General features: G+C 39.0%; 2 protein-coding genes across 2 annotated transcripts in view; one reads left to right on the top strand and one right to left on the bottom strand.

The window, feature by feature from the left end:
• Nucleotides 1–6637, top strand: part of ALG1 (ALG1, chitobiosyldiphosphodolichol beta-mannosyltransferase) — a gene marked incomplete at its 5' end in the record, with an annotated part of 8397 nt that extends 1760 nt beyond the window's left edge. Inside the window, 9 exons of the mRNA XM_010184263.1 lie at nt 278–367; nt 987–1097; nt 1968–2089; nt 2855–2893; nt 3469–3528; nt 4259–4369; nt 5273–5387; nt 6107–6182; nt 6503–6637. Coding sequence (XP_010182565.1) covers nt 278–367; nt 987–1097; nt 1968–2089; nt 2855–2893; nt 3469–3528; nt 4259–4369; nt 5273–5387; nt 6107–6182; nt 6503–6637 — 859 coding nt within the window. The remainder of the gene's footprint in view (nt 1–277; nt 368–986; nt 1098–1967; nt 2090–2854; nt 2894–3468; nt 3529–4258; nt 4370–5272; nt 5388–6106; nt 6183–6502) is intronic.
• Nucleotides 6638–9218: 2581 nt separating this feature from the next.
• Nucleotides 9219–13594, bottom strand: LOC104540450 (protein FAM86A-like; the record flags this gene model as incomplete). The annotated part of the gene is made up of 7 exons (XM_010184262.1): nt 9219–9319; nt 10029–10178; nt 11240–11538; nt 12393–12526; nt 12717–12818; nt 13019–13099; nt 13479–13594. Coding segments are annotated over 7 exons (983 nt in total), but the record flags the coding sequence as incomplete, so codon positions are not given.
• Between the last annotated feature and the right edge of the window lie 261 nt (nt 13595–13855).

Here is a 13855-nt window from a genome sequence, read left to right as displayed (position 1 = left end):
TGAATCTAATTGCTTACATACAGATAAAGGCTTTAAAGGCTTTTGAGAATGGTGTTCTTAGGTCTTAGAGGGTAAGGGAGTCATGCTATATCCCTTCTCATAAACTGATATTGCTTCTGTATAAGGAATCAATCAATGATTGGCAAGTAAATTTCCGTTACTGGGAGCACTTGGGTTTCTTTTAGTTTTGTTTGGCTTTTAATTAGCACGGGCGTGGATGTTTTGTTTAATGTAATTGCCTGCCTGTGGTTTCTAACTAAGATTATGTTTTTGTCAGGTATGAAAAGCTTTCTGGGCGTTTGTCTGACTATAACTTGTGTGTCACTAATGCGATGAAAGAAGATCTATGGGTGAATTGCAACATAAAGTAAGTCACCTCCCTCTAACAAATTGGTTTGTGCCTGTGCAAAGTAAAATGAAAGAACATATCCCTGATGATTCTGGATTCAGAGGAATCTTACAAAAGCAGCTTTCCTGAGCCCATCCATCACCACAGAAACACACTAGATCAGTTTTGTAGTGAGATAGTAGAGTGAGGGCATTCAAGATTCTTCATCACCCTTCATAATTAACACCCAGTTGACTAAAAGGTGGCAGTCCAGGTGTTACGGAAGTTTGCTACCAGACTGCCTATAGAATTGGAATGAGACTGGCATCACTGCGTTTTTTAACTGTTAGTCTGGCCTACAAAGTTTTCTTTTGCAATCAGAGGGCTTTAAGATCAAAGTTGCTCAGGTTATGAGGTAAGTTTAGAAAGACAATGACATCTGCAGATTTTATGGATGCATTACACCCCTTGAATATGCACAAGAAAGGGGTCCTTTCTTACAGGGCTACTAAGTCTTGTAAGAGTCAAAAAATTAATTATTTTCCTGTACTGATTTACTTGATTACTTTCTGCATTACATTGTTGTAGCCTGTCACTGTGCCATATACATTTTGTTACATCTGGTTTTTATTTAACTGGTAAATTTTCTTCATTACAGGGCAGTAACGCTGTATGACAAGCCAGCTTCTTATTTTAAGGAAACACCATTAGAACTTCAACATCATTTGTACATGAAACTTGCCAAAGACTATGAGCCTTTTAAACCACGGTATGTGTAAGTAAAGTATGCAGTTACCATCCTTAACCGAATGACACAAAGTTACTGCACTCAGTTACCAGAAATACTTTTGCATGGGGTCACAAATTACTGAACATCAGCAGGCAGAGTGGTCCCTGGATGCTCTTAACCAGCAGCTGATGCTGTGCAAGTTCACTTACTTGTTGCTAGGAGAGGCCAGAATATATAAAATCATTGAACTGTGTTAACAGAATCCTTGATGTGTGAAATAATAGAAGCTTTATTTTTAAAGAAGTTGGCATAAGTACTGAGGGGATCTGTAATAGCGTATCTCTAGGGTGGAACTCAGCAGTTGTTGTCTAGTTCCCACTGAAGTAGATGACAGTGGGGGGATGCTTCATTAATGGCGCGCTTCCTTTCACTGACTGCAGAGCGCTTTGACGATCTTGGTCTAAATGTTAAATATTCCTCTACATGCAGGATGTCTCCTATAGTAGACAGCTTTTGCTGGGTGTTACTTTATTAAAGTAATGCTTGAAAAGGGCGTGAAAGCCATCGTGTATTACAGCTGCTTGTTGGAAATGCCCACCATAGAATTGGTTCCGAGTTTAATTTAATAAACCCATCCTCTACTATGTTTGGGACAGAGCTGGAAAGAGAGGCTATTTTCTCAGCTTGTTAAGGAAAACACTGTTGGAAGAAAGAATCAAGCAGATAGCAGTAGTGTCACTAGGCTCTTCATAGCAATAAGAAAGATGGAAAAATGACTCTCTTACGATCAAGTGTCTGCAGCTCAGAACCAAAGTGTTTGGACATTCATGCTGGTTAAGCATAGTAGTTCCTTCTGTGTTTGTTGGCTGTGTTTGTGCTGTCCATACTCAGAAAATTCTGTTTACGTAGTACAGAGTCTGTCAGTTCGAGTGCTGAGAGGTCTGCCTTTACAGAAATGGATGGAAAAAGTGGACATGTGATCAAAACTAAAGGACGACCAGCTCTTCTAATCAGCAGCACAAGCTGGACAGGTTTGGAAACAAATAGTGTTTTTTTTTTAATGTTTAACAGAATATGACTGTTCATGTTTCCCCACACTTGATGTGTTATAGAGACATATTGACATCATCAGTGGCAAAGTTACTGTTTTCTTTCATTTGGCTGGTAGAATTTGAAGACAATTTGAATATAATATACCTCAGTGGCTGAAAATGAAGTTACTTTTTAGTTACAGAGCTACAGTCTAGAGGGTCAGCTTCAAGAAAAATTAAAAGATATTTCTGGCTCCTGTTTTTAACTTTCATTCTGGACACACTATCTTGCCTAGTGGTGTAAAATGGATTAATAAACTAAAGTATTTATTCCTTTGTTTCTGATAATGTATACTACATATTTTTCTCGCTTCTCTGTATGAAAAAGGGAGCATAGACTAGAAGCAAATCTGTTGCTGGTAACCCTGGGCAGAATTTTCTATATCTTTGAATTAGCAGGGCAATCTGTACACTTAGTTCTCTAGCTTTAGAAACTGGACATTTTTAACTTGATAGCTTTGAAAATGTGCAGTATTTGTGGCTTATTTGTCTACTAAATTGCCAATGAGGGAAGTGAATAAGCATTGTCTATGATTATAGACTTCTATTTATGAAAAGTTATAGCAGATTTTAATAGGAAAAGCACATTCCATACTTAAATAATTTAGGTGGAGGTGAGGAAAATCTTGATTTTGTTATTTAAAGACTATAATTCATTATAAATTGCAGAAATCTGAATGTCACTAATAAAGCCTTCTCTTTCAGAGGATGAAGACTTTTCAGTCCTTTTAAAAGCTTTAGAAGGTAGGTATGAAGGAATTAATCTCACCTATTCAAAGGGGAATAGTTATATTTTGGACAGTTCTGAAGGGATTTGCTAAAGAACAGTGCTTCCATATTCAAGTTAAAATGCAGGTGTATTTGATTAATCAGCAGTGGTTTAAGAGTAGGAGTTGAAACACAAGTGCAGCATCTGGATTCAATTAGAGTAGCTGTGAAGGAGAATTAAGCTGCTAACTAGCTTGTAAATGGTAGTTTTATTTTGTAAGCTATGACATGTAGTCTCCATAGGCATCTGATCATAGGAAAGAATGGAATATGCATTGTCTAATGTTGTAGACTTTGCAGCTGCATTTTCTAAATTGATATATTGGAACAGCTATATGGTGTAGTAGAACAAATGCTATATGAATAGTGCATTTTAAACAGACCATAATTCATTTCTATAGGAGTTCAACAATTTTAATATTGCTAAATTTACTACTATTTTACTAGGTTTATGCTTGTAAAGAAATTACTTGAAGCAGGAAGTTAAATGATTAATACACCGTGACCATTCATGTGTTTGTCAACTAAGAACAGCTTTTTATCTTCTCCAGATTATGAGCAGTATATCAATGAGGGAGTCAAGCTTCCATCTTTAGTATGTGTGATAACAGGTAATAGTTTATTCACATTACAATCCTTTCAGTGCTGATAGAGAAGACTTCATTTTCCCTCTGTTCTATGCTGACTCTTCTACTGGTGGTAAAGAGAGAAGAAGAACTGTTTGTCTTTATAAGGGCAGTGATTTATAGTTGGACTGTGACAGCCGTGTAGTCTGGCATATCTTTAAAGAGGAGACGCTCTCAGCCTCCCTGTCTAGTACAGCTGTGCATTACTCCATGTTCAAAAGAATTTAAGCTCAACAGTGAGATGATACTGCAGGAGAAACTTAAAATGTGATGTTTGGAGAGTTAAGGACGAAAGTTTTTAACCTTCATGAAAACCTGCTAATCAAGGTTTTGCCTTCAGTGTGCAGAATGAATGCTGTTTGGTTAACTTTCTCATTAAAAGCAAACTAAAATTTAGTGTGGTTTTGAAGGGCCAGTTGTGCTGATGAAGTTTGTCATTAGTTACGTGGTTATCTTACGGCTGCAGGCAAAATGCAGTTCAAGACTAGGGGATATTGATGACAGGCTTACCTGAATATTGAGTGAGCAAGAAGTCTTGGTTCACGTTTTCAAGAGGTCTTGGTCTTCTGTGTGTCTTTTTGGGGATTGTGAGTGGTGTACATTTTATGTACCTGGTACAACAGGAATTTGTCGGCTGTACAGAAAGATGCACAGACCACACTATTTTCAGTCATCTTCATAAAAAACTACTATATTTGTTTACTGTTTTAAACAGGCAAAGGACCTCTAAAAGACTACTACAACAGGCTGATAAGTAAACTGCACTTTAAGCATATCCAGATCTGTACACCGTGGCTTGAAGCTGAAGATTACCCTCTTCTGCTAGGTAAACAGTGGATTATGAAATACGCTTGAGAATGTGTGAAAATCAACTCGGCACAGTTGCAGAGAGCTGATACAGTTTTTGCACAGAAGCTGGTGAAATACAGTAAGCCAATGACGCTGGAGAAGTAAGCTTAGTAACTGTGTTGCTATTTTGGCCTGTTCTTTGTACTCTTTGTTTCTTCTAACTATGCCGAAATACAGTGTGCCTGTGCATGTTCCAGTTGATTTTTTAGGGTCACTTCAGTAAATGAAATAATGACATTTTTGGCTGAGCAACCAAAAGTTGCTGAAATTCTAAATTAACATGTCCTTTTAATAGTATTCGCTCAGCTTGTTCATTGTATTAGTATAAAGTGTGGGTAAGCTTAATAAAATAGAAAAATAGATACTCAAGTTGATCTATATTCTGCAGGGTTAGTGCCTGCCAATTTATGTGGCTGTAAAACACTATGTTTGTTTGGTAATTTTTAACTAATGAATATAATGTCTATAAAATCATGCTGCAATTTCTCTGTTTTGAAATCACTTGAACTGGAAGAGGTCACTAGCGAGCCATGCACCATGACCTGTGTGAATTGTGATGGAGTTTTCCTGCGCACTTACCCATTCTTAGATAAGATTAAGAGGTAGAAAGGCTGTTTTAAGATATGTGAAATTAAAAAATTTCCTTTAATTTAATATGCACTCACCTGGTGTCTTTCTAAAGCCTGACTAACTTTAGTCACAAAATACATTGTGCACTTTTTCCCCCGAGTGCTTGAAATTGAGTCACTTTGGATGGTGTTTAAGGTAGTTCATGTCTCACTTGCATTGCCCAAAGTTCATAAATAGAAAGGTTTACAGTGAGACTGGAAGAGCTGCTTTCAGAGAATTCAGCCTCTTGTCTGTTTTGTTTGCTTTTCAGGCTCAGCAGACCTGGGGGTGTGTCTCCATAAGTCATCCAGTGGTTTGGATTTACCCATGAAGGTGGTCGATATGTTTGGCTGTTGTTTACCTGTGTGTGCAATATATTTTGAATGGTAAGAGCTTGCTTATTCTGATACAGTTTAAGTGGAGCCTATAAAATAATATTCTTTAAAAGCAAGACTTCAGCTGCTACTGTGTGTATCAAATGAGATCCCAGTACTGTGCCATAACAACTTGTTGTTATATTGTTGTTGTCTTCTGAGATAAATTAACACTAGTTTTTATGAAGTTGGGAGCATTTAATGCAAACTTCTTGGCTTAAAAATCTACCCTGTAGTCTTTTGTTTCCATATACTTAATGTAACAAAAGCTTCTCTGTGTTCTGTGAAGGGTAAGCATATGCATAGACAGCCTTGCAATTTACAGTCCTTTGTGGAAACAGTAGCTTTTATAAATAAAGATACATTCTTTGTGAAGGTCTCATGAAGTGGATCACGGACAGATTTACCTTGTAGGTTAATTTTAAAGTAGATTATTGCCCTGATCTTTAATGTATGTCCAGATGAGTGGCACAGAGTGAGGGCCCTCTTACTGTAATGGTAGATTTAGATAGTCTGACACAGAAGGGAGAAACAATCTTTAAATTTAAACCTTTAAAACTGCCTTCTTCATTCCATTTTGTCAGCTGTGAAGCTTATTATCTAGACATCCAGGATCATTATGTTACAGATACCCTAGCACAGACTCTTCAGATGTCACTGTGCAACTTAATGTATATGTCCCTCTTGCTGCTTTTTATCTCATGTTTTTTTTTTATGACTTTTGTTCGCAGTTTACATGAACTTGTAAAACACAATGAAAATGGTCTAATATTTAGCAACTCGAATGAACTTGCAGAACAACTAAAGGTAAAGTATTGGCTGACTTTTCTTTCCCACTAGCTGTAACCACAAAGGTGCCAGCCATAATCTGGCTGTCATCTGTGTATTTTGCAGTCTCATAAGATACTGCTTTGCCTGGTCAATGTTATTGGCCTCACTTCTATTTGAATATGAATCTGAAGGTGGCAAGAACATTTTAAATGCTGTCATAGTTCATTATTAATAGGTCCAGACCAGAGCGTGCTCTCTTACTGCACCGTTGTAGTTGAGGGTTAATGCTGGGGAGGCTGGAATGAGCCTAAAATGTAATATGGTGGTATTTTTCTGTTTTTCCTTTTAATTTACAGATGCTTTTATTGGGATTTCCTACACTGGAAGGCAAACTCCACAACTTCAGAAAAAACCTCCGTGCCTCCAAGCAGCTGCGCTGGGATGAGAGTTGGGACCAGACTGTTCTTCCCTTGCTTGGGCAGAATGACTGACTTTTTGTGGTGCAGGAGGGTGTCAAAAAAGCTTAATACATTTCTGGAGCTGCATAGATTTGATGAATAGTGAATAAACACTTTTGTATTGTCTATAGTTGCAGTTTTTAACTACCTCATCTTGGAACGAGTGTTTGGACACACCTTTTCCTTGACAATTTGAGCTTCTCATGTGAGTAATAACAGAGCTGAAGGAGCAGCCTAGGCAGTTTGTTGTGTGCCAGGGGTGTAAGTCTTGAGGAAAACACTGAAGGGTTCCTGTGCTAAAGAGCTTGAGCCTTGCTGTCCACGCTGCCTTTCCTGTCTTCTCACTTGGGATGAAGCTTTAAAAAGCAGGAGGGAGGTGTAGTTACTCTAGGAACTCCTATGTGCAAAATCTGTTACGTGTGCTGCTTAAAGGTCACTTTTTGGTGAACATACTTAAATACGTAATAAACTATTACCAGTTAGTTAGACCTATTGTACAGTAAGCACTTTAGTAGTTGATAGAGGTATTTTTTTTTTCTTGCAAATGGGAGATGCCTTTTACTTGAATTGCTTTATTTGAACTAAGGATACAGTGGGGTTTTATTTTTTTCAACCGAATAATGTTCATGGCCAGTCTGCCTTAGCCAAGCACTGGATATCCTCTTGTATGATTTTATTGAGACAGAACCATTTAGTTTCAAAGTTGTTTTGCTTTTTACAGTGTGTGTAAGAATATGAAAACACAGCCATTGGTATGTGACAGGTTTCTTTGAATACTTGGAGGAAAATACACCTTTTCAGTGACTGTTGATCCTTGTACACTGATGTGAATGTGCCCGTTTACCTTGAGAAAGAACATAAAATTTATCCCTTTTTGAACAGATTAATAGACAAGGAAACAATAAAACCAGAACAAGACTGAAGTATGTATAACTTAATAAAAAGGGTGCTTCGCTTTCTGAGTGCTTACTTAGGTATACTCTTTATCTTTTTTAAAAATTTTATTTTATTGTTAATATTGGTGTTCATATGCAGACCTAATCCTTACGAGATGCTTTTTTTATACTGTGCTTGGTTTTATCATGTGGTTACTGCTTGCATTGAGCCTCTTGACTTCCTCCTTCAGCGGTGGTTTCTGTGCCAACATTTTTAAGCCTGCTTACTGAGTAATTGTTTAATTTCTGCATCTGTCAAGCTGGACAGCCATTGTCAATCGTGCCTTTCCCCATCTGCACCGTGGTTCCAGCAGATACTCTTGTGAAATAGGGTTCTTGACAGTCATTTGGTTTTGCTGGTGGGAAGGTTGAGAGTTCAAGTTGCTTACTGCAGGGGTTTGGCATTTTCACTGGTTCACTGGCTGAAGAGTGATCCATAAAGATTTATTTGCTGATATTTGTTTGTTTTGTTTTTAAGCAAAATTCTATCCGGTGGTATGGCCATTGCCCTTTAGCCATTGATATGGACATTGATAGGCACTTCTCTAATTAAACAATAATGCCAAAAGCTTTAGAAGAGGTTTCATTTTCCTATACCAAAATTTTTTTAGTTCCAAAATTCTGAAAGTGCAGTGAGGTTACTTCTGTTTATCCAACTTAATACTGGTGGTCATGGCCTCCTTCAGCTGGAAGAATAAGATGATTCTTCATGTTTTCAAGTTACCTATTCTCTGATAATACAGAAGGAGGAGGCTAAAGTATTTATTAATTTTCTTTTAAGTACCTTTTACAACAAGGTACAGAAAAGGAAGTCAGGACAGAGTAGCACACCACTTAATTTTCTGCTTCGGGACCGATACTGTCCAACAGAAAAATTAATGGATTAATGGATTCTGGAGAGTTTCAGAGAAGGTGAGCTCAGTTCTTCCTCCCTGCAGTATATGTAGAGCATTGCTACAAAGTATGATTCATTTTGTATTTCCTGGGCAGTCTTGAGGCTGGCTTCCCAATAGCTGGTTGTGAAATGACAGTCCTTGTGCGAGAGAAATTGAACTCAAACTTGATTTTTGCCATCACTGCAGAATAAAGATGCACCTGTTCTACAATAGTCTATTACCTCCTCTTAACGGCATCATGTAAGCTTGTGACTCTGTCTTCTCTATTTACTGTAGGTTTTACTCATTATTACTGTTTAAGATGACCCATACTGCAAGTATATAAAGACAAGTATAAAAAACGGAGTAGACACCAATTACAGCTGGTTTTAATGTTAAAAAATACATTTATTACTATGAAACACTGTTTTACTCCCTTATCAGTGTGAGATACTCATCCTATGATCCTGCAGATGTGCCTTCGTTATTTACAAATCAAAACACAAATGGGAAAAAAAAAAAGTACAGTTCCATTCTGTTGTCTTCTACAGAATCAAAATGCAGTACAACTGGGGCTTTTTGCTACTGCTTGAGGTTCACAGAGGCTTTCCAGGGGCAGCAGCTTGCTTGCACACGTGCTGGCAATTGCAGGAAGAAACTTAACTCACTTTGACAACGCTCTGTGCGTATCATCACATCCTCAGTGCCTCTCGCGTATGTTTCTAGAATTCAAGATAATCTCGTTGCAAGGATGAGATAGCTCCTGTTAGTCTGAAAACTCTAATTCTGTCATATTTGCCACGTCTATATAAATAGCTGTAGAAGAGTTACGTTTGGCTGCACATCATAGATAAAAATGCTGTTGCTGTGGGCTGGAAATACCTGCCATCTGATCCCAACTTTATCTGTAAAGAGAAACACTGGGAATCATCATTCTGCATAATAAAATGAAAAGCAAAAGTTGGGTGTCAAGCTCTGTAAGAAGAGATCTTTGGCATGCTGTAAAGCAAGCTACAGGCAAATGCTTACGAGCGTGTATTTTAAAAAATGAACAGGTACAATAGGTGTGCTTGTGTGATGCCCTCAGCATAATTTTGTGAATTAGCCAGTTGTTGTAGACCAGCTGTACAGCCAGGACACTGCAAAAAGACAGGCTTTTGAAAAGTGTATGAAGAAAAGGACAAAATCCCTCCCTATTTTATTTAATCTCTAGGTTTTTTTAACCCTTAAAGAACAGATAAGATGAAGGTTTTAGGCTACATCTTGAATGTTATCACTGTGCCAGTACACCACAGATGTTTTTCCTCCTTTAAGCTTAACGCTTCTTTAGTTTCCTGTTCCCACCACATTTGCAATTCATCTCAAATTGGCACTAACAAATACGAGTTGTGACAGACAGGATGTAGCAAAAAGGTAAGGTCCAATCTCCTGATCAAATCTATGTGGAAAAGTTACTGCTCTTAGGCAAGACCACTCAAATCCAGCTCTAAGATAAGGATCTCACTCCTGGACAATACCCGTCACCAAAGAATGCTCCTGTTCATCTCTACTACGCACAGAAGAATGGGGAAAAAGGCCAAAATCATTGATACACTTGATGAAAAAGGCACCTACCAAGTTCAGCCTGGAAGAGGTGATACGTGTCTGGATTGCGAATGCTGGAAGCAATGTAGACCTCAGGGGGTTTTCTGTCTGCTGTGAACATGGAGAGTTTTCGTAGCATACCAATAAGGGCTAAAATTATCTCTGGATCATAGACCACATCTGCACAGAAAGGCAAACATTCAATATTCATTAGGAATTGAGCAAAAAGCAGAATCAAAACTTAAATCCAAAATACTAATCTTGCAGGAGAATAGGATTTTTGTATTCAGGGGTTAAAAAACCCCAAGAGGGCATCTTGGAAAATGCCTCTATTTTACGTGCTATACCAAGTTGACCTCAGATCTCATATCAGTCCAAAATCACTAAAAATTACAGTGCCTTTTTGTAAATGGATTGTCAGATAAACCCATCGTGAGGGAGACAGGAAGAACACTGAGTGTTGGTACTCTGTTACAACTGTCTTTAGCAGGACGAAACTGTATTGTTCGAAATGGCCATTTCAGAGGCTGATTGCAAAGGACTGGATTGGAACTGCAGCAGTTTTAATCTTGAATCATTTCCTTGAGAGCAAAAATAACGATGAAAGGTAAAACTGATCGTTAAGGTGTACAAAATGCCAGCCTTACTGATTAGCAGTGTGATTCTGAGTCTAGCTAATACATATACAGTGACTTTGTTTTGTAGCATTCACATATTTAATGCCTCACTTGATACCTCTGACGACAAAGGCAGTGTATTTTGTCATTTTTTTAAACCTCAATTCTTAAGTAATTTTTGCTTTGCAAATCAGGGAGTAAAATCCTGTAACTATAGCTAAGAAATGTTACTATTGCTAGATTTTCCATTATTAGATTTTTATAAACTCCCTCCAGATTTATACATAGGCAAGTTCCTGAAAAGTTACTTCCTTTTAAAATATGTGTTATCCCTCAGGAGAATGCCAAGACTGCCAGCTACTGATGAGGCTCTTAAAAGTGGCAGATCTGTAATTTTCTGTTTCTGGATTATTTTTTTTAAAGTACAGAAGGGAAAAATAATTTACTTTTCAATCTTACGGAAACAACCTCTGAATATATGAAAAAGCCTGAATGGGGTAAAGAGCTGGAAGATCAATCACACACTGCCAGATCCGGTCACTGGCGTAGGGTTGAGTGAATCCTGCACACAAAACTTTCATGTGAGAATGAGCACAGCAAGATGCAGTCAGAAGTGTAAAGTACCTGCTGCAATGACGACCTCAGGTTGGAGATCCAACAGCTGCTTTTCTGTAACTGAGCCCCAGTCAAGTTCTGCAACAACTAGGTTTGGGTGTTGGTGATTTGTTGCTTCTGCCTCCTGGCCTTGGGACTCTGCTTGGATAGGATGAGTTACAGGCTCAAAGCCATTCAAGCGGATGTTTTCTGTCAGCCGTTTAAGAACACAGGGGTGGCAGTCACTAAAAATGTATGTCTTGGGATTGCAGGTTTTACAGATTGCAATTCCAGTGAAGCCAATCCCACTTCCTAGTTCCAAGACTGTCCTGAGGGGTAACGGAGTCCAAGAAATAATTATTAGGACCCTAAACTGAGTTAGGAAATCTAAACATTCTATGAATATCTGAAGGTAAAATCAGTTACAGATTATTTCAATAATTTTTGAGTAAAGCATCTACAATCTCATCTTTGTTTCAGATAACTGGTAGAGTTGGTAAACACCAAAGATGCAAATATAAGCAGAAAAATGAAGTACTTGAAATACTGCTTTTGCATATGGTACAAAGCATTTCCACCACTGGGGTGAGATTTGTTCCACGTGTTTTTAGACTTCTGCGGCATGGTTGTCTCCATCTAAGCTGGTTGTGCAGTTCTCTTCATAGTGGAGAGAAACGGACGCTTCAGCAGCATAGTTTCTTTCCTAATGAGGTCAATATTTAAAATGAACTTAGCCAATTTATTCCTTAAAAGTGCTTGTTTCTCTCGAATGCTTATAAACAAAGCCTGACTGTGGAATCAGATGTGCACACCTGCACATCGATCATCCAGAGTTAGGTGAGATGGATCCCATCCTGGAGTGCATGAGTTAAAGTCACCAGCTGGACAGTGCGGTAGCTGAAGTTTAACAGCCTGCTTTATGGAGTGTGTCTGACTGCACGGTGTAACAGTTTTGATCTTAAAACTTGTCTTAAAATAACTCTGAGGTCCTCTCTGGGATTAAAGGTTGACTGCTGCAGAACAGATGAGAGCAGAAGTTAGCCAGCAGCAAAAGGGCGTAGTCAGTTCAGTTATTTGGGAGGTCAGTATTGCATATTGTTAAATTACAGTTGCACAGCTCACAATGTGAATGAAAATACCTTGGCTTCTTTCCCCATCTCTCCCTCCGTGCTGCTGTCATTACCTGTGCCTGAAGACTGCTGAGTTCTGTATTGCCCATTCAGCGAGATGAAGAGCAGCGTCCCATGTGACGAGCCCCGTGGTGCCTCCAGAGATAATTGCCACGCTCTCAGACAGGGTGACAGCTTCTCCCATGGGCTGGAGGACGCATGCAAGCAGAGAGAGATGAATCACCACAGACAAGGGACTTTGCAGTTTACAATCAATATTAGCGCCTGGAGAAAGGTAAGGAGCACTCCGGATTTCTAGGGGGGTTATTTTTAAAGCCAATTATCGCTTAGTTCAGATGATTCAAAGTGATTCATAACAATGCAGCATTAGTTCTTACCAGTAAATAGTTTTTGTAACAGTGAGTAGATTCTTCTTCATTTAAAATATCTGCCAGCGTATCGTACAGTTCATCCAAGGGTTCAGCTGCTGTGGATTCATGCTGTGCGAAAGAGAAGAGGGCAGTTTTGGGTTCAAATTGCCATGAAACAAAGTGTGCACGCATTAAGTCCCATTTTAATAGTGTTGGCCATAATATTCTACACTGAATGCTGTGTTTTGTTATTACATAATGTAAAACTGACATATTTTCAAGAAAAAAAATCAGAAGAGTTGCAACCAGCATGAAAAGTTCAGCACTACCTTTTTGATGAGTTCAGTTAGAAAGCATCTTCTGTACTTGGTGGAGGGGGGATATTTTATACACAGGGGGTGGAGAACGGTCTAAAACAAGAACAACAATTGAAACCAGTTACCAAGTGAAGATTTTTGGAAAAGCATTAAGGGGCCAGAGGAAGACACGGGAGCCATTAATTGGCTCTTTGCGTTACGAAATACATTGTCATTCAGCCTGCAGCTAAAAGCAGCGATGCTGAGCCAGAAAATGAAGTTTGGTGACTTCTGATCAGTTCATTAGTTTACAGATCTGTGGCAGCAAATGCGTTTTTCACTTTGCATTAAGTAAACAGCAAAAACTGAATGCAAAGAGTCCAATTAGCTCTGTTTTGCTTTTCTCTTTTTTGGTTTGCTGCCTTATTTGCGATTTCCTGTTCCACACGCAGAGTTTAAACACCACAAGGGCTGAGGGCTGACACATTCCCACCGTGACCATCAGAGCACCGGGATCCGGGAGCAGCTGTGACAAAGACATCAGTGCTTGGGCTATGGAGCTTAATTTTGCTGCTAGGAACAGCTGAATAACGGGGCTTAATTTTGATGCTAATAAAGAAAACAGCCAAATAACAGATGGAAACGTGCAGTTGTACTGAGCCCAAAGAAAAACTGTGACACCAGGTCACCTCTCTTGGTAACTGTAAGCAAAACCCAGCAGTTGCTTTGGTCTCAGGAGGCGGCCCGGGCCTGCCCCCTCCCTGGCAGTGCCCAAGGCCAGGCTGGGTGGGGCTGTGGGCAGCCTGAGCTGGTTGGAGGTGTCCCTGGTCCCTTCCACCCCAAACCCTCCAGTGCCACTGGGTCACACCC

The sequence above is a fragment of the Mesitornis unicolor genome, unplaced genomic scaffold, assembly GCF_000695765.1.
Source record: "Mesitornis unicolor isolate BGI_N332 unplaced genomic scaffold, ASM69576v1 scaffold22605, whole genome shotgun sequence".
Classification (NCBI taxonomy): domain Eukaryota; kingdom Metazoa; phylum Chordata; class Aves; order Mesitornithiformes; family Mesitornithidae; genus Mesitornis; species Mesitornis unicolor.
Note: the sequence above shows the minus strand (reverse complement) of the source record. Positions and strands in the feature narration are given on the sequence as shown.